The sequence below is a fragment of the Aulostomus chinensis genome, chromosome 22, assembly GCF_037954235.1.
Source record: "Aulostomus chinensis isolate RoL2024-O1b breed Wild chromosome 22, RoL_Achi_v1.0, whole genome shotgun sequence".
Classification (NCBI taxonomy): domain Eukaryota; kingdom Metazoa; phylum Chordata; class Actinopteri; order Syngnathiformes; family Aulostomidae; genus Aulostomus; species Aulostomus chinensis.
The window spans coordinates 2,894,143-2,916,661 of NC_141341.1; the positions used below are offsets into that span (position 1 = coordinate 2,894,143).

Below are 22,519 nucleotides of genomic sequence, written 5' to 3' on the forward strand. Positions count from 1 at the left end.
GCTGGCTAGGATCAATGATGATGTCCAGGACTCCAGGCGGTTGTGGGACTGCTTTCTGGCTTGTCTCACTGCCAGGACACCGCCATGATCCGACTGGCTGCGTTGTTATCAGTAAAACTGTTGAATGTCCACATTTTGGTTGTTTTGTGTGGAGGTATTTATCCCAGGCCTTTGTAATTAAAAGTAATAATGTGGGTTCACAAATGTTTCAAGAAAGAACTTTAATGATAGAAAATTAAATGCATTTTTAAATAATCAAGCTATGCACGCCGCCGCCTCTCGTCTCCGTTAAGTTCCTCGTTTCTTATCTGAGTCAGGCTTCAAACATCAAAACAGCGCCTCAAAACACTCCGAACGCAGTCAACGTGTCCACACAAACACACACAAAACAACTCTAACGTTCCGGAGCATCAACACTCGCAGCACATCTGAGAGAGAGGGAATATTAATGAAGATTCCCGGACGGCGATGACCCTTTTGGCAGCTTCGCGGAGAATGAAGAGTCGCGGCCGAGAGCTCCACCTTCTGGCCTCTGCAGGCATGACTCATCAATGGTGAGCGACACCTGTGGAGGCAGAGCAGTCCCAGCGCAGGTGAACTCATCTGTCAGCGACAGTCATAGCCGTCTTCCACCATGTGAGCCTCTCTCACGTGACTTCAACACTTGAACCTTTTCACAACTTCAACCAAGTTAACATCGACTTCAAAGCGTGAAGGATGAAAGGGTTCCTCCGTTCAGAGCTCATCTCTCTGTAAATGAACTCTCTTTTCACTTTTGTTTCATGACTGACTTGATGAACCGTTCTTAGCGCTTTTTTTAACTGTTTCATGCATCCTGAATTCATTTAAATACAATCGATCGATCACAAAAACACTGAACCAGACACACGTGTGCTGCCTCATGGTTCTGAGTCTGCTACGTCCATAACCGACTCCACCACATGTCGGCAATCCAGATACGCGGCGTTCCAGCCCTCACGTCATTAGCAGCTGTCCTTCACTGACTCCTCCTTGTCACGGCGTCACCGGCTGTTCCAGTGGGCAAATCATCCTCACGCCTGAAAGAGACAGAAAAATGACTCCATGAAATAACCTGCAGAAGACTTCGCCCAACTGTTAATGAAAAAACATCCATCAAACAGCATCGGAAGGAAGAAGGAATAATCGCTAACATGCTAGGACAGCTAGAATCTCTCAATTCAGGTGGTTTATGCGCTTGCATTCAGAGAGTGAAGCGAGTAAGGACGACTCTTGAGTCACTTCAGTTTGGTTTCTCAGTGTCTTCTGAAATTAGCATCTTCACATTCATACAGAACATCTGAATTACCAGCAAACAGGAACAGGAAGTGGTTCCGAATGAAGGGACTCACGGTGTGCAGGGTGGCACGTTGGTCACTGAGGCCTCAGCATTCAGTTTGTCAGAGAGCTCCGAGTCGCTGTCAGCAGCTGTGAGATCAGAAACACACACACACACCAAGTCATGTGACCTGCTCTGAATTACTGCTGACTCCTACAAAGAATTCATCATCATTTAAAGACCAAATATCATTTGTCCCCTTAATTTAGTTATTTTGAGGCTAAAAAAAGTCAGATCTTTTAGCCCAAATCTTTTTAGCTTGAGGCCACACAAGATGCACCTGGTTCAAGGGCTCTGAAATAACTAAATCCTGGTGACTTTTTACATCTTGAGGCCACAAATTATTACAAGTGAGGGGACCAGGTAAGTCTTGCGTCCTCCAAACACGAAAGTTTTTTCCTCCATGGCCCCTCCAGGCCCCCGTACAGGTCAGCTGGGTCTGAGATGATAGAATGTCTTCTACTCACCACGTCGGGGGCCGTCGGCTGAAATCAGAGCAGAAACAAACCATTTCAGCGTGTGAGCCTTCAGTTCCTCCACGCGTTTCTGATCCCAGACACACAACTGACTCATTCTGAGGTTATGAGCCTGAGGAGGTTTCCATTGATCCGCCGTCCCTCCATCGCAAAACAGAGGCGACAGTCACTCAGAGAGAAAAAGCAGCCACAACAGGGGGACACCTGCCCAGCGGCCCTCCAGCTACGAGCAGACACACACCTCTAACGTTCATCAGGTCAGAAAAACCACTGGTCGGCCTTAAAGGACGGGAGAGTGATGCACTGACGATGAGATATCAACATGGACCTCATCTTGAACTCTGTGATTGGTTTGGGTTTTTTAAACACATTTCAACGCTTTGACATGGAGTTTGCTTCACTTCTGCAACCTGGATGAAAGAATCAACTGACAGTCCAACATTAAAGTTCAGACCAGAAACACAGAGAAGGTCTTTTCTGACCTGGCGTCCTTCTGTACACCACGACTGCAACGACGGCGGCGATGGCGAGAACAAGCACTGCAGCGATGATGATGATGGTGGACGTGTTCACGGGTTTCTCTGTTGAGACAAAAATCCCCCAAAACAGTCAGCCAGAGCCTGAATGAAGCTGATTAGAAGGGAAGAGCATTTAATCAGATCCCCATCACACAGAGAACATCTGAGTCCTGCCGTGGATTTGAGTTTGAACCGCAGGGCTCCTGATGACCACAACATCTACGCTTGTTGGTGATTGAATGCTGGTCTGTGCTCCATGTTGTCAGACACTGACTGATTCACTGACGTCTCCAGACACTGAGCCGGTTCTTTCCATCTCTGGATCTCCTAAAACTCAAGTCAATGCACTCAAATCTGTTTGTCCTGCACCTCTAGAATCTTTAAAGTGAGGTTCCACGATCAAGGAGTCAGAGGAGAGTGAACACTGGACAGGAAGCACCAACACAATCAAGGCTGACGAGAATTCCTTTCATTTGAGATTTGTGTGGCTGTCTGATTCTTCTCCTTCACCACTCCTGATTCTGATCTCACCGTTGCTCAGGATGGCGTCTTTTTCCAGCCGGGTGACGAGGACCTCCTTGACACCCGAGAGCTGGAACACACATTCGTACTTCCCCTGATCTTCAGGTGGGAGTTTCAGGTCGGCGGCCATCTGGAAGGTTCCGTCGTGGTTGGGGAGGATCTCTCCCAGGTCCACGTCCTCGTGAAGCTCCTCCCCATCTTTCCTCCAGAACATGGCGGCTCTGTTGGGGTAGAAACCCGTAGCGAAGCAGCTGACCGGCGAGGAGGGAGACTTCTGGAGGAGAGACACTTTGGGAAGCTCTGGAGGGAAAAGATGGTGGTGAGGGTGAGGGACGCAGGAAGAGAGGGAGGAGGAGTGACAAGACAAGAAGGAAGCAGACGAAGAGAGAAAATGGAGAATAAAGGTGGCGGAGACTGAGAGCTCAAAGCAGAGAGATGATGAGAGGCCAGGAGAGACGGGGACACAGTGGGACTCTGGATGTTCTCACTGATCCTGATGGCACTGTTGCTCAGAAACACAGGAGGCAAAAGAACACACATCGTGGAACACACGCCAGGTCATGTGACTCTACCTGTTCTCAGGAGGGAGCTCCTCCCATAGTTGACGTACTTCTTCAGCCATTCAGGACAAATCTTGGTGAAGTAGTTCTTCCTCTGTGTGATTCTAGCGTTGTCATTGTCCCACTTCAGTTTAGACATGAAGGCCTGCTGGTTTGGAGCGATCCATGTCAGCGTCTGGAGGTCAAACGCTATGAAGTCTTCTCCATCGTAACCATCCTGATCAAAAGCAGTGACCTCTCCAGTCTCATCGTCCCATTCACAACCGTATATATTCTGGTAGATGTGGACCCCTGAGAGACAGACAGAGACAGAACCTGCAGTAAACCAGAGTCAGATCCAGACCACATGGTCCCCCTCCAGCACAACAACAACTCCCTGCTCCACAGAGACCAGTTGGTCCACACTGGGGGAGGTGGTGCAGCTTGATGGGAGCTGCAGGAACACACACGCTGAAGCGGAGTCCTGACTAGCAGACCCCCGTCAGACCTGGACTGACGGTCACCAGAGGACAAGACCCAGGGAGGAGATGGGATGAGGAGCGGTGCAGTGCTGCTGAACACGTGTTTCAGTCCGTTAGCTTAGCTTGCGAGTGTGGTGCTGGTAGGCTTTTCCACGGCCAATGCGACTCACGGTACCTCCTGACACCCACCAGTCTGCTCCACTGGAGCTTTGCCTGCTGACGTCACCGTTGCGGACGGTCCCGGCGTATCTCAGGTGTAAGGAACACACACTCGGTCCTCCTTTCACTCAAGAAGTGTGTGTGTGTGTTGCTGGGTGTGATCTGATAGTAGTCTGGGTCACACAGTCTCTTGATAGTCAAGCTACCTTTTAGTTTCTCCTTGTGTTCTTTGTCAAGTGCTTCCTGTTTTATTTTGATACGCACCTCTTTGTTTCTCACTTCCTGCTCTGATCAACTGGGCTGCTCCATTGCTTCCCGCCGGTTAAAACACCAGGCTCGCCGCTGACGGTGGAGGAGAGGGCGCCGATGAGCCGTACTGGCGACACTCGTCCACTCAAGGAGTTGAGCCTCAACACTTTCTACTTCAACCAGCCTTTGGACAGCAGGCTATCATAGAAGGTCACTAACGGCACTCAGTGGCTGCACCCGTCTTTCCCTGAAACGCTAACAAAAATGCTGCAAAGACTTTCACTGAACCGGATTTAGGAGCTGCACATCACCTGCTGAGAACAAGGGAGGGGTGAAGCTGGGGGAGCAGCACCCAACGCTCCCTGCGCTCATCACCAGTACCTGGTCATGCCACTTGGACCTGCTAACACCCCTGCTGTCTGTCAGGCCCTGGCGTCTTTGGGACCCAACAGAAGCAGTCCATGTCCCATCTACACTCCCGCGCCCTAGTTTGAGAAACCGGGTGGCCACGCCCCTCTATCAGCTGTGTGTTGTCAAACTGTTGAGGTAAACAGGTTCCCGCATCGAGTTATGATGGAGCGACGTCATCTGATGTAATCTGGCGGAGATGAAGTGTCATTCTTCTGTGTGGTTATTACGGGATGGACTGTGTGTGTGTGTGTGTGTGTGTGTGTGTGTGTGTGTACCTTTCGTTTGGTTGAAACGCTCTTTTGCGATTTCAATGTTGGATGTGAAGTCCTGCCAGGCACCAATGAATCCCTGAGTCTCCCCCTCCCAGTAGTCTGGAACGTCGGCTGTGATTCGCTCCATCCAGTCCTGCCTGGCTTCTGCTCTCTGGGTGTTGCTGTCAAAACGAACCGTCTCAACTCCGTTCACCAAACCAACGCCCACAAACTCTGGGAAGTTTGGGACTTGAGAGGACGCAGTGTAGAAATACTTCAGGGAATGAGTCACTGTCAGGAAGAACAACTTTTGAAATGGGAGATGCAAGAACAATGGTTCTACATTCGTTTTCTGAACAACGGACAGAAGCTGCAGTCAAACATCTGAAGAATTTATTCTTCTGAGTCAAAAAAAAACAAAACAAAAAAGAACGGACACACGAGATCGTTCGATAGCGACGTCGCCATCATAAATACAACATCAACGCGGTGAATGTTTGCTGCAAATTCTCCTAGAAATCTCAATGGGGGGCAAAACTTGACTTTAGTGTCCTGGATCTGAAAATGGCAAAAGTGCACAAAGACACACGCAACAAGTTGAGTTCCACGTTGTGTTTTAGTTGATTCTGCAACCATTTTGGGTCAAAGGTTCTCCCCTCAATTGGGAGCCATTACATTTACATACAGAACAACCCCTGCTCACTCATTGTCGGGGATTTCCTTTCATGAACAGAATCTCGTGATGGTTTTGGTGGAGTGAGTCGTGTGTCGGACGAGCTCTGCTAAAACTGGGATCAAATCCCAGCTCAAACCCACTTAATCTTTCTTAAAAGGGTTCTAAAAAATTAGCAGTACCTTTGAATTTGAACGTACGGGACTGACAACATTGTTTTTGCGTACACGCCTTCACATTTCACCAGTAGCCGGTGGCGGCTTAATCACTGGACTAACACACACACACACACACACACACACACACACACACAACATGGCCGAATCTGTGAAGCCCTGAAGTGATGAAAGAAGGAGAACCAGAGGAGGTGCATCCAGTGAGGAGAGGAAGTGGAGGAGGCTGCAGCTGCTGGGAGACCCGACTGCCCTCCTTGGCCTGAAGAAGGAATCACCGGTCCGGCTGAATTCTTGTTCTGATTCAGGCCTTTTTGCTTCTCATCTCTAAAGATTTCATGAACTCAATGTCAGTTCATTAATTACACGAACCCGTCAATATCGGTTCTCTGCTCCTGCTGACAGTTCGCCGTGACGTAGTCATAAATCAACCTGCCTTGATCGATGGCAACTTTGACCCTCCTGAGAAGTTCAAGTCCTGATACAACAGGAGGACGTCCATCCTCCATTTGTATTCACTCACTTTGACGGACTTGTTTTTTACGGTGGCCCTGAAGGTCCAAGTGCAACAGGACAACACCTTCCTTGTGATTGGACAGAGACGACTGGGTGTCATTTCCTGTTTCTGCTGCCGAGTTGCGCTCAAACTTTTTTTTTTCTTTTCTTTTTTTAATAAAAGATCTCAACAGTTTGAGAGGTGAACCCCAGAAAATCAGCGGTACGGCACGGACGCCCTGTCCCTTAGAGACGGGGTGAGAAGCTCGGTCATTCAGGAGGGCCGCTGCTCCTCCACGTTGAGAGGAGTCAGTTGAGGTGGTTCAGGCATCTGGTGAGGACGCCTCCCTCTGGAGGTGTTCCAGGCATGTCCCACCTGGAGGAGGACCTGGGGCAGACCCAGGACACGCTGAAGGGATCATACCTCTCAGCTGGCCTGGGAACGCCTCGGGATTCCCCCGGAAGAGCTGGTGGAAGTGGCTGGGGGGAGGAGAGTCTGGGCTTCCTTGCTGAGGCTGCTGCCCCCGCGACCCGGACCAAACGGATGAGTGGAAGACGACGACGATGATGGCAGGGACGCCTTCACGGTGGGTTGGTGCTCCGTTTGATCTGCCGCTGTAGTTGGTTGTTTTGCAGTCAGAAGACACGTCACTCGGTGTCCTTGCATGATTACCAAGAATGTGTTGGAGGACATATTTGTTGAAATACTACTACTACTACTACTACTACGAAACACAAGACTGACGCGTCCATCAGGCAACGTGTTTGACAAAAGGAACCCACTTCCACAGCGTCCATTTGCAAAAGTAATCAAACATGTGATTTATTTACACTCCGACTAATTCAAACTACACTAAAGGTTCTACTCTACAAATCCTACAACGATGGGAGCGACCTGATGGTCAAAGCTAGGACGCTCACCGATAGCAAACCCACCTGACTGTCACCGGAAGCATAGAGCTTTAATTGACAGGTAACCAATTTCCTCCACGCGCACAGGCTCAACCACCTACTGGCCAACATGGGTAATGCATCTCTGAGGCACCAGACTGAGACATGAAAGATGCTCAACGCATCGCAGAAGAAATGTAAGCACACAAGAAAAGAAATATCGCAAATGGCGCTCAGCCAGAAACTGGCTCTAACAACTGTTCAGAGGAACTGCGCAGCAGAAAGAGGAAATGAAGTCCAAGCGTAGCCAGGGTGTCTGTCCAATCACCGACAAGTTGTTGTCCCGCCTTTTTCGTAACCAAAAACGTCGTGATTTCCCCTTCAAGGCCACCGTACTTATTGATTGACGTTGTGCACCTGCTGAATCTCCCCGGGTCGCGCTAGGAGGTCTCCCCAGGACTGATACCGGCTCATGTACAAGCACAGCCGCCGAAGCCGGAAGACGAACACCGATCCCGTTACACGTTTTAACATTTTCCTTCCGTTAAATACCGACCAACTTTCCGAGACAAGGCGCTCACCGGCCGCCACGCTGTGGAACGCGAGGAGAATCAAGGGCGTCATGGTGGTCCGCAGCTTCGATGGGTCTCTAGACTGACGTCACGCCTCGGGTCTAAACTTTGGACTGAAACGCTGGACGAATTTAAACAAACCGAGATGTGAGCCAATGAGAGTTCACGCTGAGGGTTGACGTCACTTGTAACTCGGTAAAACTCAGCCGCTCAGGTTGTCAGGCAATATCAGCCTCAAGGTGTGTGCAGGGCGGGACGTTCATCAGACCAAGGAAGACCACTTGGAGACCATGGAGGAAGGATGCTTTGTTTTTGTTCTTCAAAAAAGAAACATTGAAGGCTCCCTTCCCACATGAACGTAGCAGATGTTGAAGAAGTTTCTAGCAATAAAAGAGAAAAACAAAAACGATAAACAGCAGAACAGAAAGAAATCACCACCGGGAGGCTCTCATTCTCGAAGAAAACCGTCTCTGGGCGTCGCTGTTAGTCATGTGACAGGAGTTTTACGACAGCTGGGGATCGTTCTCCCAGCCACTGATGCGGGGCTTCACCTGGAGGTGTTTGCCACCAAATTGTTAAACCAGGAAGTCCAAGTTCCTCTCCTTGAACTGAACTACCACTCTGACAGACATCCAGTTCAAAGGGCGGAGCCTAATTTAAGAATGGTTAATAAACCAAAATTCCGAAACACGCGCACATACCAAGAACATGTGTTCACCCTTTCAATGTCAGTCTCACAAAATCCACACGAGTTGTTGTCCCAGTTAAATCTGGCACGTAGGAAGAGCTGAGATGGAGAAATGTCCTTTCATATTTTCAAAGGGACGTCTTTATGAGGGATTGGATGAGACAAACATGGCGGGTCTATCTTTCTCACCCCCACAACACTGTCATCACGTAAAACACGTTTCCTTTTAGTTGGTCGGGACAGAGTTGATCAGTTTAACCCCCCTGATAAATTTGTCAGAGAATGTTTGCTACCTAACTGGACTCCTTGGTAGGAAGGATGTTGAGCTGCTGCCAGACGCAGATCTTGGCTGTTCCCTCCTGACACCCGAGCACCCAGGTGAGGCAAACCTTCACATCAGTGACTGCTTGCTCCTGGGAGAGAGAGTGTGTGTGTGTGTGTGTGTGTGTGTGTGAACCCGTTATTACAGCTCTTCGTGGTGGCTGTGCCAACCAAGGATGTGTGAGTTTCGATGGTCACGGTGAAAAATCAAAACCCACCACCACAACGTGACGTCACCTCTTGACCTGAAGTCAGTCTTCAACAACAGTGCATCGCCAAGGATTTTTATTTCATCAAATTTCAAAGTCCATCCATCCATCGTCTTCCGCTAATTCTTGTTAAGGTGGGGGGTGGTGGGGGTGGAGCCTATCCCAGCAGCCTTCCCCCTGGACAGGTCACCAGTCCATGGCAGGGCCAACACATAGAGACAGACAACCATTGGCTCTCCCAGCCACGCCTACGGTCAATTTAGAGTCTGGATTAACCTGGTCCCTCTTGATGTCTTTGGACTGTGGAGGAAGCTGGAGTACCAGAGAGAACCCAGCAGGAACAGGGAGAACATGGAGACTCACCCAGAAAGACCCCGTGCTCCAGCCGGGACTCGAACCTGGAACCTTCCTGCTGTGAGGGAAAGTGAGGACCACTGCTCCACCCTGCAGCCAATTAATAATTCAAAAGGCACATTTGTTTAAAAGCTTTTTTTATTTCAGAGCTGGGCGTGATGTTCCATGTAGGAGGTACATTCAAACAAACCTGAAGCAGAACAGCAAAATAAAATATGAAGTGTTCGTCTTTCAGTCAGAAGTAAAAGCTGATAAACACTCAGAGCAATGGGACTTTCAACATTTTCCTAAGTTTTAAGGAATCAAAACAACCATGCAGCCTCTTCAAAAAGACAGTGAAACGTGGGGTCCATCGTCGTCTTTCGCTTATTCCTTACTACTAAGGGTCACGGGGGGTGGAGCCTATCCCAGCATCTACGGGCGAGAGGCGGGGTTCACCCTGGACAGGTCGCCAGTCCATCGCAGGGCCAACACACAGAGACGAACAACCATTCACACTCACATTCACACCTACGGTCAGTTTCAAATCCCTCCCTCGTTTTTGTGGCAGGATAAATTCTACGTGTAGTTTTACAAAAAGACACCTCCTAAACCTTCTTAAGACCAAATTTGTCCCCGGTCAGCCACACTTTTATCCAGTCTGTCACTGTAACGAGAATTCCAACAAATTTTTGAAGGAACAGATTCATTTGTCCACAGGTTCCTAATCACTTTGTTTCTAAAAAAAAAAAAAAAAAAAAAAAAAGCTGCGTACTGGAGCTGACATGGGTTTGAGTTCTAGAACCCAAAAGGAGCTGCGACCCATTCCTAGGGACGGCATCATGGACAACATGATGTCCCTCTGGCGGGACCGCGGCATCAAATTCCTCCAACGTTAACAACTCACCATCGGTTCTCATGAGATGTGACACCAAAACGATGCCATTATTCACCCAAGTTTGGTTCTACAAAGCTCTCTTTCTTCCACTGAATACTCCTGTTATTCCAAATGTTGGCAGTGAACCAATGGAGAATAACAGGTGATGAGACCAACAGGGGGCACCGGTGAGTCATTTCTGCACACCTGTGTGGGAAATTCACAAGTGTGTGCAGAAATGACTCGACCACAATGTAGTTCCTGTTTCCTGTTTCCCAGTGAAGGCCACCCCAGAGCCTCAGCATGTCTCACAAACTCAGTGTTCACCGTGGTTCATCCCCCAGGTGTTTGGAGGTTCCTGACTGGATGTCAGCGCGACCCTATCCTGGGAACCTCTCAGTGTAAAATAGAGAATGTCCTGTCGCCACTAGGGGCGCTATGACCGACACTCAATATTCAGCCCTACATGCGTTCAGGGTGGGATGTTTATCAAACTTGCGTCGTTTCACCCAGATCCAACTATGACTTGAGTCTCTCCAAGGCACCGTTGAGGCCTTTTAAGAAACCCATGAGCGAGACATATTACACACGCCGATCTGACACACCTGATTCATGTGCGAAATCACACGAGTCTCAAACATGGGAAAGGCCTCCAAAACGGGATTAGAGCTCAAGGAGAAACCCAAAAACGCGAGGGCTCTCGCACGGTTGAGTGCTGGGCCCGAAGTAGAACACGGAGATTCCACAGCTGCTGCATCACGCTCAGGATGGACTTCATTTTAAAATCAGCAGAACAACAGAGAAAGAAGCGATCCAGCAGTGCAGCGTCAACTGACATTCATTTTCTACCACAAGACGACCAGGAACTGTGAGCTCTGCTCGCCTTCATCTACAGGTCCCTGAAAGACAAGAACACCCAGATCCTGGAACACATGGAGACGCTTCAAACTGACACGTTTCCACTCCAGGAACACCAGAACGAGCTCACACACTAAAACTGACTTCCCTTAGACAGAAGAACTGGAAACCAAACACCTCGATTGACAGGGAGAGAGAAAAAAAAATCAAACCTGAAAACTTCTGGTTCAAACCAAATCAATCTGGTGGATCATTTTTGAGAAGAATGTTCAGGTAAATGTTTGTGAGCAGGTGAGGCGGCCAACGCAGCAAATCCCTCCCTCGCTGTCATCTCACATCTGAACAAGTGTGTCGTTACGATACTTCAGCCATTCGGCAGCTTCACTCCATCAACAATGTGGAGTTGAGGTGGACAGGATTTGGGTTTTCTGCTGATCCTGGAAGATCTGATAAGATCCTATTAATCTAATAACCCCTTAACCTCTCATGATCCGGATCCACCAAAACTGGGCTTTCTTTGGGGAAAAATGAAGAAAACGACCTCGGGGTCACCGGGAGAGCGCAGGCGTCTGCCGAGGGATGATGACATCACTCCCTCAGGATCCACTCCTCAACTTCCATCCTTCCAGCTCATCTCCTCCTCTACTTCCTGCCAACAGTCAAACCAGCAGATCTGGGATGCGAGTCCCCGTCCCGTGACGTCACCTGAACCCCACACCTGTGCAGCCATGAGGGCGATGCCTGAATGTTGTGATGAAGGCCAGCAGCAGGACTTGACGTCATGCTTTTGTTTTAGAACGACAACAAAACCTACCAGAAAAACTGCAGAAGCGAGAACTGTTAGCGTGAGATGATTTAAATGTTTTAGAATCCCTCTCCTCTTCACTGAATCTAAATATCACTTTGCTTTTACCACCAAAAATCACTGAAACATATCAATAACATCCCTTTCCCCCAATAATTGATTAAAAATAACTGAAAACAGGAATTTTTTATGTAAATTTTCAATTCAACTCTTTGATGACCAAAAATGCAGTTTCTGTTTATCTCGTTTTGGTAAAAACCTCCTGCTACAAGAGGAGTTTTCAAACCCACACGTCAATGATTTATTCTGATTATGAACCAGTTTAGTCCCAGTTTAGTCCCAGTTTGCAGACGGCCAGGATGTGATGGCGTCTCTCTTTCTTCAGTGACAAACATTTGCCAAAGACCTGAGGAGACAGGAGATAAAAACACATCAAACGGAAGGCAAAATCCTTGAGTTGTGAAAACCTCCTGTCCAGCCAGAGGTTTTCTTTGAGCGTAAACATGAAGAAACCATTTAGAGCGACTGGTAACTCACGCTGGGCAGTGGTGGGTTCAGGACTCAGGACTGGGATTCAGCTCCTCCAGAACCTCGGGGGTGTTGATAGCTGTGGGGTCAGAGACACGGTGTGAGCTCACAACCAGAGAAACCACACAGAAACCTTCTTCCCAGTTCCCACTGGATGAGAAGAAAAGCAGCGTCTACTTATGAGTCGGAGGGCGTTTGTCTGAAATGGAAAGAAAGACAAAAAAATTAAACTCTCAAAAGCTGCAAACGCCAGAAAACAGCGGCGCTGCTCCAGCTGACAGTTGCCTCTCTCAAACTGATGAATCTCCTCCAACTTTCTCTCAAACCCAACATGACTTCTTCTGATCCCGTCTCTCCCAGACATGTACATTTAGCTTGAAGCTAACTGCTATCCATGGCTGCTAACTGCTATCAAACACCAAAGCCTCCAAAAGCGTCGGTTCTAAACCCTCAGGCCCATCGTCCGATGTGGTCCAGGTCTTCCTGTGTTCACAAACCCAGCGACTCTCTGATTTGTGCTCAAACAAAGCAACCAGAACAACAACAACACTCAGGTTTGCTGCTGGCGTGAAGCAGCACTGATGACCCTGAGTTGCTTCTCCAGGACCTCCACACGTTCATTTGTGAGCGCTTGAAAGGCAAAGCTCTCTTTAGAGGGAAGAGCCGCTCTAAGGCCTCTCACCATTCCTCCTCTTGTGAATGACGAATCCAACGGCAGCCATGACGACGACGGCGAGAACGGCCACCACGACAGCGATGGCGATGGTCATGTCCGTCTTCTCTGTTGGGGGAAATCCAACAAAAATGGTCACAATTGTACAAACTAGTCGACGCCAAACATTCAATGAAAATGTCACTGCAAATGATGTCATCAGTGAAATGGCGTTGCCTTGAAAATGAAGGCCATCATGTGACAATTCTGAAAACCCTGACTCCACACAACGTCACCTCTAGATTTCTGTGTGGACCAAACAAGTCAGCAGTGAATGCATGAATGTTGCCCAGCAGCAGGGGGGGTAGGCAGGTTCCAGATCCATCAGGCAACACCCTGGAGGAGCTCCACCCTCATTTTAGTCTTCCAGACGAGCGCTGAGCCTGATCTGGAACTCTGAGCGCCTCTATTGTGAACCTCTGGAAGCAACGTCTCCTGAATGAGTTCCACTGATTCTGATCTCACCGTTGCTCAGGATGGCGTCTTTTCCCAGCCTGGTGACGAAGTCGTCCTTGACGCCCGAGAGCTGGAACACACATTCGTACTTCCCCTGATCTTCAGGTGGGAGTTTCAGGTCGGCGGCCATCTGGAAGGTTCCGTCGTGGTTGGGGAGGATCTCTCCCAGGTCCACGTCCTCGTGAAGCTCCTCCCCATCTTTCCTCCAGAACATGGCGGCTCTGTTGGGGTAGAAACCTGTAGCGAAGCAGCTGACCGGCGAGGAGGGAGACTTCTGGAGGAGAGAGACTTTGGGAAGCTCTGGAGGGAAAAGACAAACACAGATGATGGTTGATTTAACTTGACGTCCCACTGGTGGCGTTCCTGCTTGATAGGAATGAAGGGGAGGAAAGAAAAGGGCGAGGAGGAGTGACAGGTAGGGCTGAAACACTTCCTCCAGGAACTCCATGACTAAAATTCCTCTGAACTCTGCTTTGCCTGAAATTCAGTCTTAAACAGCTGAATTATTTAAGACCGGAGCTTTGAGGAGCCTAAGTTGAAGTTTTGATAACGTTGATGATCACACAGCTGTGGCGGCTCTCCTCTCTGAGTCAATGCAGTTCCTCCACACACACACACACACACACACACACACACACACACACACACGTCTGCTCTGGTGACTTCCTTCATCAGCAGGATGGTTCATAAAGTCGCCCTAAAACCCAAGGCCTTTCTCTGTGTCTCCATGCATGAATTCAGCCACGATTCAGTTTCCACAGCAGAGCTGCAGGTGGAGGAGACTCGTTGTTGATGATGGAGTTCATTAAAACAGTGGGAACTAACGTGATGGTCAGTGACATCATCAGCGCCACCCAGGTGAGCTGACACAATCAAACAACTCCATAAGGAGGCTTTTCCATTAAACAGGAGAGTCGGAGTCTCTGTCAGAAACGGTCAGACCTCCTCACCAGGTGAGGGGGGGCCGACTGATGACTCATCAGTCACACGCGCCCTCGTCCTCTCCCACTGATGAAGGAAATAAAAATGACAAAACCAGAGTGTCCGCACAAATCCAGTGTGTGTGAAACCCTGCAGTGTAACGTCCTGCTGTCCTCAGCCTGCTGCTGTTGGATTGACAGGAAGACTGGGGTGTGTGTGTGTGTGTGTGTGTTTGTGTGTGCGTGTGTGCCTCGAAGGGAACCTGAGACCCGTGGGACATCGCCTGAGTTTGACCGTTTCGGCAGAAACGACGGACACAAATCTGAGCACAGTTGTGCTGATGAAGCGTTTCCTTCTAGTCAGACGGAGAAAGGAGCGCATCTCCAAAAAGAGACAGTCCTGTCCTGGTGCCAGAGTTCTGGTGTGGCAGGCCACCATCAATAAAACACCAGGCACTGAGCCACAGAGCCCCTGAAGCACTGATCCCAGACCTGCTGAGACGCAGGAACGACTCACATCCGTTACTGACCCCTCCTTCTAAATTTAAGAACCCAGCATTTAATTGGTTCCTTTTCATTTTAAGTCACCATTTAGTTGCTCTTGTTGGACTTTGGCGCTCTCTTACTGGTGGTTCTGGTTCCTAAATACAGACACACAAACTCATGAGAGGAGAAAAGGTGGCGTGGTGAGCCGACCCTGTAGGACCCTGTTAGTACTTCAGTAAAAACTACAGTAACGTCAATGAAAGTACTGTCAAAGTGAAGTTACTTTACTCAGTACTTTTACACCGGCGTTTCATTCTTGTCCATTTCAGAGATTTGTCTCATTTTCTCTTTGTGTCGCGTCGCTGCTCTGAAATGAAGCAAAGTAACGCCACCGGAAAAAAACAAGCCAAAGGTGCAACACTTCTCCTCGGCCTCCTGGATCAATCAGCAGAATAACTGATAGATTACTGGAGTACTGAAAGAACCGCTGGCTGCGGCCTGAGTGACGCACATCGTGGAACACACGCCAGGTCATGTGACTCTACCTGTTCTCAGGAGGGAGCTCCTCCCATAGTTGACGTACTTCTTCAGCCATTCAGGACAAATCTTGGTGAGGTAGTTCTTCCTCTGTGTGATCCAAGCTCTGTCATTGTCCCACTTCAGTTTGGTGATGAAGGCCTGCTGGTTTGGAGCGATCCATGTCAGCGTCTGGAGGTCAAACGCTAGGAAGTCTTCTCCATCGTAACCAAACTGGTTAAAACCAGTGACCTCTCCAGTCTCATCGTCCCAGTCACAACCGGACATCCTCTGGTAAATGTGGACCCCTGAGAGACAGACAGAGACAGAACCTGCAGTAAACCAGAGTCAGATCCAGACCAGCTGGTCCCCCTCCAGCACAGACTCCCTGCTCCACAGAGACCAGTTGGTCCACACTGGGGGAGGTGTGTACCTGCAGGTGTGTATATCTATGTGTGTGTATCTACATGTGTGTATTCATATTTAGGTTTGTGTGTGTGTTTCTTTGTGTGTGTGTGCATCTGAACTTGTGCATCTGTTTTTGTGTCATGTTTTTATGTGTGTGTGTATTTGAATGTGCGTGTAACTGAATGTGTGTATCTGTACGTGTTTTTGTGTGTATCTGTATGTCACTGTATGTGTGAGTATCTTTGTGTGTATCTGTATGTCACTGTATGTGTGAGTATCTTTGTGTGTATCTGTATGTCACTGTATGTGTGAGTATCTTTGTGTGTATCTGTACGGATCTGCATGTGTGTGTGTATGCATGAGTGTCACTGTAAGTGTGTATGTTTTATGTGTATGTGTGTATGACTGTAAGTGTGTATGCCTTTGTGTGTCCATGTTTTTGAACGTGTGTATATCTTTATGTGTGTATCTGCTTTTGTGTTTGTATGTAAATTTGTGCGTTTATGTATGTGTATATATGTATGTGTGTAACTGTATGTCTATTGCTGTGTGTCTGTATGTGTGCATGTGTGTCTTTATGTGTGTATCTGTGTTTGTGTATCTGAAAATGTGTGTATCCCCCCCAGTGTGTTTGTGTATATCTGTATGTGTATTGTAGTGTGTATCTGTACCTGCATGTGAGTGTGTGTTTCTGTACATGTGAGTATCTTTATGTCTGTATATTTTGTGTATCTGTCCATGTTTTTAACGTGTGTATTCATGTATTTATCTGTGTATCTGTTGTGTGTGCATCCCTCAGTGTGTGTACCTGTATGTGTGTATCTGTATGTTTGTATCACTTTTTGTGTAGCTGTGTGTGTTTGTATCTGGAAGTGATTGTGTATCTGTGTTATTTTAAGTGTGCATCTGTGTGTTTGTGTGTATCTGTGTGTGCGACTGTGTGTATGTCTTTGTGTGTCTATGTGTTTCATGTTTATGTGAGTGTATGTTTTTGAGTTTGTATGTATGATTGTGTGTATCTGTATGTGCGCGCATGTATGTGTGCGTGTGTCTCTATGTGTATTGTAGTGTGTATATGTGTTTGAATGTGTGTGTTTCTGCATGTGTGTATCTGTGTGTTAGTGTGTATCTTTATGTGTTTGTGTATCTGTTTTGTGTGTCGCTGTGTTTGTGTATATGTGAGTGTGGCTGTGATTGTATCAGTGTTTGTGTAACTGTGTGTAAGTGTATATGTGAGTATCTTTATATGTTTGTATTTTTGTGTATTACTATGTGTGAGCACATGTCTATGTGTGTCTATGTTTTCTGTGTATTTGTGTGTATCTGTTTTTGTGTAGCGCTGTGTGTGTTTGTGTCTGTGGTTAGCTTTGTGATTGTACCTGTAGGGGTTTGTGTGTGTTCTAGTGTGTGCATCTGTATTTTTTGTGTATCTGAGTGTGAGGATATATCCGTGTCTACGTTTCATGTGGATTTGTGTGTATCTGTGCGTTTGTGTATCTGTGTGTAACTAAGTGTGTATGTCTTTGTGTGTCCATCTGTATGTGTGTGCATCCCTCAGCATCTGTATATATGTGTGTGTGTGTGTGTGTGTGTGTTTGTGTGCATCTGTATGTTTGTATCTGTTTCTTGTGTTGGTATGTGTTTGTGTATATTTGTGTCACTGTGTGTTTGTATCTGTAAGTTTGTGTGTATCTGTGTATGTCTTTATGTGTGTCCATGTTTTATATGTGTATTCATGTGTGTGAAAGTATGTCTGTGTGCGTCTGTATGTGTGTATATATGCTTGTGTGTATCTGTAGATTTGTATGTGTGTAACTTTATGTCTACTGTTGTGTGTATCTATTTGTGTGCCTATACTGTATGTGTGTGTCTGAATGTGTACTGTAGTGTGTATCTGCGTGAGTGTTTCCACGTGTGTATCTATGTGTGTATCTTTGTGTGTTCGTGTATCTGTATGTGTGTGCATCCCATGTGTGTGTGTGTGTAACTGTATGTGTGTATCTGTATGTGTGTTTGTGTGTATCTGTATAATTTTTTGTGTTGCTGTGTGTTTGTGTATATGTGAATGTACATGTGTTTGTATCTGTGTGTTCTTGTGTGCATCTGCATGTTTGTGTATGTGTGTGTAACTGTATGAGTATGTTTGTGTGTATTTTTTGTGTATCTGTGTGTAACTGTATGAGTATCTTTGTGTGTATTTTTTGTGTATCTGTGTGTGTAACTAAGTGTGTATGTCTTCATGTACATCCATGTTTTTAACGTGTATTCATGTGTGTTTCTTTGTGTTCTGTTTATGTATGTGTGTATTTGTATATGTGTGACTGTATGACTACTGTTGTGTGCATCTGTTTTTGTGTGCTGCTGTGTGTGTTAGTGTGTGTGAAGCTGTGTTTGTATCTGTGAGTGTTTGTGTGTTCTCGCGTGTGCATCTGCATGTTTGTGTGTATCTGTGTGTGACTGTATATGTGAGTATCTTTATGTCTCTATATTTTGTGTATCTGTGTGTTTGTGTCTGTATGTGTGTACATGTGTACCTGTGTGTGTGAGAGTGTATCTGTGTGTGTCTTAATGTGTTTTTTTAGGTTTATTTGTGCGTTTGTGTTTATCTGTGTGTGTATGTCTTTATGTGTGTGTTTTTTAATGTGTGTACTCGTGTGTGTGAATCTGTCTGTATGTGTGTATCTGTTTTGTGTTAGAGTGTGTTTGTGTGTATATGCATGTGTGTATTGTTGTGTGTGTGTGAACACAAACCTCCAGTTTGGTTGAATCGTTCTTTTAAAATCTCAATGCTGTTTTTGTAGACCTGCCAGGCATTAATAAATTTCTGAGTCTGTCCCTCCCAGTACTCTGGATCGTCGGCTGTGATTCGCTCCATCCAGTCCTCCTTGGCTTCTGCTTTCTTGATGTTGCTGTCAAAACGAACCGTCTCAACTCCGTTCACCAAACCAACGCTCACAAACTCTGGGAAGTTTGGGACTTGAGAGGACGAAGTGTCGAAATACCTCAGGGAATGAGTCACTGTCAGGAAGAACAATGAGAAGATTTTCAAACCTGCAGTCTCATGAACCACGTTTTCATTTTAGTTTCCTGAGAACCAAATCTGCAGAGCCTCCAGCCGAGGTTTCTGAATCAACGAGCGGACAAATAAAGGAGGACGTCTGGTGTTCCTGACGATTCCGTCGGCAACTCCATTTTCTAGGCTTCAGCAGAAACACCGCTAGAAACCTGAACCGGACGCACAAACAGGAAACCAACGCAGCTTCACTTCTCGTTGAGGACCAGAATTCCCAGGAAGGTTTGTGCTCCTCAAGTTTGGAACGTTGAGTTCATTGCTTCGTGTTTCCGGAGGCCGAGGTTTGTTTAGATCAGGGGTGTCCAAACTACGGCTCGTCCGGTTTTTATTGGCCCGCAGCAAATTCTGAAAATATCATTGAACATGGCCCGCACAAGAAGTTGGAGCTCAACTCTGTTGCACTTCTCAGTTCCAACACTAGATGGAGCCAGCCACGGAACGGTGCTTCCCCACTAAACAAAATTAAGCCAAGACAAACTTTCACCAGAAATGGCAAAGAAAGACAAAATAGGCAGTGAGTGGAGAAGATTTCAAACACGGTGGGAAAAAGAATGGGTTTGATTGATAAAGAAGATGTTGATGTGATGGAAGAGTTTGATGTCCGTCGACACCACGAGACCAAACATCGGAGCTACACATCGTACAAAATGGCGGCCAGCCGTCAAGCTCAGCAAGTTTGTTTTTCCATGCTCACAAAACACAGGAAAACGGCAGCTATGAAGTCGATGTCCTTGGAAGAAGTTCAGGAAGTCCACAACGTGGGCCTGTCCACAAACACAGTGATGCGGCCAATCAGGGACTTGTCAGCGAACTTGAAACTTCAGCTGAGACACAAAGCTCGAGCTTTGGATTTTTACTGGACGGCGTGCGATTGTTGAGCGGGGAGGAGACGATACATTTTTGCTGGACGGAGGAACTGCTTGATACGATGAGCCTAACAGGGCACGACGACGGGTGGAGATATTTTTGAAGCTGCGTCAGAGGCAGCTGAGAAGACGGAGCTCAACTGGGCAAAAGGTCAAAGAGAGCGGAGGTCAGGCTGTCAGGAAGAACAGTCCAATCACCAAGAGGCACTGGGAGCCAGGACTGTCCAGCGGGGCGAGGTGAGGAACACCTGAGCTGGGGGACGGTACCTCTGCGCCTGGCAGACCTGGCCTTTTTAGTTGATCTTGCTCATGGTCTGGATACACAGAACAAGAACCTACAAGGCAAAGAACGGCTGGTGCCACACCTGTAGAGCCTCCTGTGTTAAGCTCCGCCTGTTTGGGACACAACCACCCAGCGTGGACGCTGCACGCTTCCCTGCTGTCTGAAATCAAGTCCGCTTTCGGTACGTCTCCTCCAGTGTGAGGCCCCGCCCCGCTCATTTTTCTGTCTTCGGCCCTCACTAAAATACTTTGGACACCCCTGGTTTCCATGATGTTCATGCAGCCAGAAAGAAGAAGCAAACCTGATCCAGTGTGAACCCTCCGTCACTGATCCAGATTCATTGATCCCAAATTGTAACGCCAAGTTTCTCCTCTCATCCAGATTTTGGGTGAATTTTTCTAACTTTGATGAGTAAAACATGGAGGAGATGTTGAATATTCAGGCCAGTTTTCTTCATTCACTCCACTTTCATTTCTACAAATTCAGCAGAGTTTCTGTTAGCCTCACTTTTTACAGTGGAGAGCTGATTGATGTTAGATTTCTGTTCTTCCAGCTGATATGATTTTGCTCTCAATCCTGACTGAAGGTGTTGATCAGGAATTTAAACACAACAATAACAACAACAACAACAATAATAATAACAATAATAATATTAACAATAATAATATTAACAACAATACTAGTAATAACAGTGAAGAGCCTCAGATCCTGACAGTAAAACACTAAATCATCTCTTGTTAAATAAACCTGAGTCTTTGACAAAGAAGCCTTCAAAGATGACGTCGAGCTGCGGTGAACACGTGAATTTTAACGTGAAGGTTTCGTTACTTTTGAAGACGTCAGTAATCTGTAACGGAGTCCCGGGACCTTCGGAGTCTCCAGACACTTTCTTTCTTTCCCATCAACGGACGGTCAAGCAAACCGGACTCACCAGCAGCTGCGTGTTGTGCTCCCGCAACAAGGAGGAGGAAGGTGGCGGTGTTCATGGTCGCCTGTCGCCGCTGCATCTTCGGTGAATCACGCAGGAGTTGATGTCGACACACACGGAGCTTCCAGATCGAGCACCAAACCTGGAATGAGCGTTCAGACGGAGATGTGGTGACATAAAACCTCCATGTGAGCCAATGACAATTCAGAATCAACCCTGACGTCACTTGTAGCTCGGTAGAACTCACCGCTACAGGTTAGGAACGAAAGCGAAAGAAGGGAGTTATTTTCCTCTTATTTGAGCGTTTAAACCGAGACGAGAAGACGCCTGGGCTTCATCCGGGGTTTCTGGACCGTCAGGTTTGTAGCAGCGCGATCAGAACCTGATGTTCAAAACTGGTGAAGGTTTTAAAATGGAGATTTTTGTTCTCCTGGGGGGTTAAAAGTCTCCGTCAGCAACTCGTCACCACTCTGGACACGCAGTTACTCCGTTCTTGAATTCTGTACCGGGATCGATCAACTGTCCTGATCCAAATATCGATCACCGACCACCAATCGAGTGTCAAGTGTGGTGATAATGTGGTGAAGAGCTCCCCCTAGTGGCTAACACCCTGCTGCTGTTCCTCGGGTGGACCGCGAGGCTCAATCGCCTCTGAATACAAACGGACTGGAAACAGATGTCATTGACACGTTCAAAACTCTGTCAGCGCCACTCAGCAGCGTTTTCCCACTGGAATCTTCTAGAACGTTCTCATGAGCCTGTTTTATGGCCTTCCAACCCTTCAAATGTCAACCTGTCCCTGTTATTATTTCATGATATCAGATTTTGTCTCTGTATCATGATGAAGTCTCAACATGTCAACCTGTTCCCTCCTTCTGTGACCTCAGAGAACCACGCAGGGTCATGGCTGATCCACACGTCAACAGCAGACACCTGGAGATGGTGAGCGGAGTCTCTCTGTCCCGTGCTGATGTCACCATACCTTCCTGACCTTCTGCCTGGAGGCTCAGGGGCAGGGTTCCTCCTCTCTGAGCTCCAACCAGGAAGTAAACATCTCTGGTCATGTGACAGTTCACACCAAACACAAGGCACCTCACGTATTTCATGCAGGCTCTTTATTGGTTCAGGATCTGACGGAATCGCGCCGATCACCAGTCGGTAAAAACTGTAAACCTTTAGGATCTGCAGCCTCAGGGATCTCCTGGGTTCAGACGTCTCCATCGCGTCGGCGTGGCGGTGAAACAACAACCAGAGACACGAAGCCCTGCAGGGGCGTCAGCGCGTTCAAACCTCAGCGGCTCATCAGATCAAATCTCTGCGATAACGAAAGCCAACTGCGTCTGCTCACTAAAAACTGCTCCACTGCAGAAACTCCACACCTGTGCTCCTGGACACCTGAGGCTGCTGTTGAGCGGCGTTTGCTTCCACGGTGGTGAATCAGGAGCTACGCTGGGCTTCCAGCCTCCTCATCACATTCATGTGGT

General features: G+C 47.6%; 2 protein-coding genes across 14 annotated transcripts; both read right to left on the reverse strand.

The window, feature by feature from the left end:
* Nucleotides 1-212: 212 nt before the first annotated feature.
* On the reverse strand, nucleotides 213-8,312 carry LOC147240352 (major histocompatibility complex class I-related protein 1-like). Of its 11 annotated transcripts, none has more exons than XM_086193454.1 (8): nucleotides 7,778-8,130; nucleotides 4,989-5,255; nucleotides 3,446-3,724; nucleotides 2,883-3,173; nucleotides 2,316-2,414; nucleotides 1,825-1,842; nucleotides 1,328-1,446; nucleotides 218-1,058 (listed from the first exon to the last, which is right to left on the reverse strand). In XM_086193454.1, exons 1-7 carry the CDS (start codon nucleotides 7,818-7,820, stop codon nucleotides 1,367-1,369), a joined length of 1,077 nt encoding a protein of 358 aa, XP_086049580.1. In that variant the 5' UTR covers nucleotides 7,821-8,130; the 3' UTR covers nucleotides 218-1,058; nucleotides 1,328-1,366. The 11 variants fall into 11 exon arrangements, 9 of the variants coding, with proteins under 9 accessions (XP_086049586.1, XP_086049580.1, XP_086049579.1 ...); XM_086193458.1 differs by lacking the exon at nucleotides 7,778-8,130 and adding an exon at nucleotides 8,204-8,312 and having other exon boundaries at nucleotides 220-1,058; nucleotides 1,371-1,446; XM_086193452.1 differs by having other exon boundaries at nucleotides 220-1,058; nucleotides 1,371-1,446; nucleotides 7,778-8,126.
* Nucleotides 8,313-9,460: 1,148 nt separating this feature from the next.
* On the reverse strand, nucleotides 9,461-21,641 carry LOC147240353 (major histocompatibility complex class I-related protein 1-like). Of its 3 annotated transcripts, XM_086193484.1 has the most exons (9): nucleotides 21,283-21,597; nucleotides 21,039-21,177; nucleotides 18,637-18,903; nucleotides 15,507-15,785; nucleotides 13,565-13,855; nucleotides 13,070-13,168; nucleotides 12,565-12,586; nucleotides 12,397-12,466; nucleotides 9,461-12,265 (listed from the first exon to the last, which is right to left on the reverse strand). In XM_086193484.1, the coding sequence occupies exons 2-8, from the start codon at nucleotides 21,112-21,114 to the stop codon at nucleotides 12,421-12,423; spliced, it is 1,080 nt and encodes a 359-aa protein (XP_086049610.1). In that variant the 5' UTR covers nucleotides 21,115-21,177; nucleotides 21,283-21,597; the 3' UTR covers nucleotides 9,461-12,265; nucleotides 12,397-12,420. The 3 variants fall into 3 exon arrangements, with proteins under 3 accessions (XP_086049610.1, XP_086049611.1, XP_086049612.1); XM_086193485.1 differs by lacking the exon at nucleotides 12,565-12,586 and having other exon boundaries at nucleotides 21,283-21,598; XM_086193486.1 differs by lacking the exons at nucleotides 9,461-12,265; nucleotides 12,397-12,466; nucleotides 12,565-12,586; nucleotides 13,070-13,168; nucleotides 13,565-13,855 and having other exon boundaries at nucleotides 15,478-15,785; nucleotides 21,283-21,641.
* Nucleotides 21,642-22,519: the final 878 nt, after the last annotated feature.

Bases quoted from the DNA above. Each gene is read 5' to 3' on its own strand.
- LOC147240352 (XM_086193452.1), bottom strand. From the start codon at position 7,820: ATGACGCCCTTGATTCTCCTCGCGTTCCACAGCGTGGCGGCCG. The intron at 3,725-4,988 runs GTACACACACAC...TCTGTCTCTCAG, and splicing joins GCGTTTCAACCAAACGAAAG to GGGTCCACATCTACCAGAAT. The intron at 3,174-3,445 runs GTAGAGTCACAT...TTTTCCCTCCAG, and splicing joins GAGCTCCCTCCTGAGAACAG to AGCTTCCCAAAGTGTCTCTC.
- LOC147240353 (XM_086193484.1), bottom strand. From the start codon at position 21,114: ATGCAGCGGCGACAGGCGACCATGAACACCGCCACCTTCCTCCTCCTT. The intron at 12,587-13,069 runs GTGAGAGGCCTT...TTTCCATTTCAG, and splicing joins CATTCACAAGAGGAGGAATG to ACAAACGCCCTCCGACTCAT. The intron at 12,467-12,564 runs GTAGACGCTGCT...CTGACCCCACAG, and splicing joins AAACGCCCTCCGACTCATAA to CTATCAACACCCCCGAGGTT.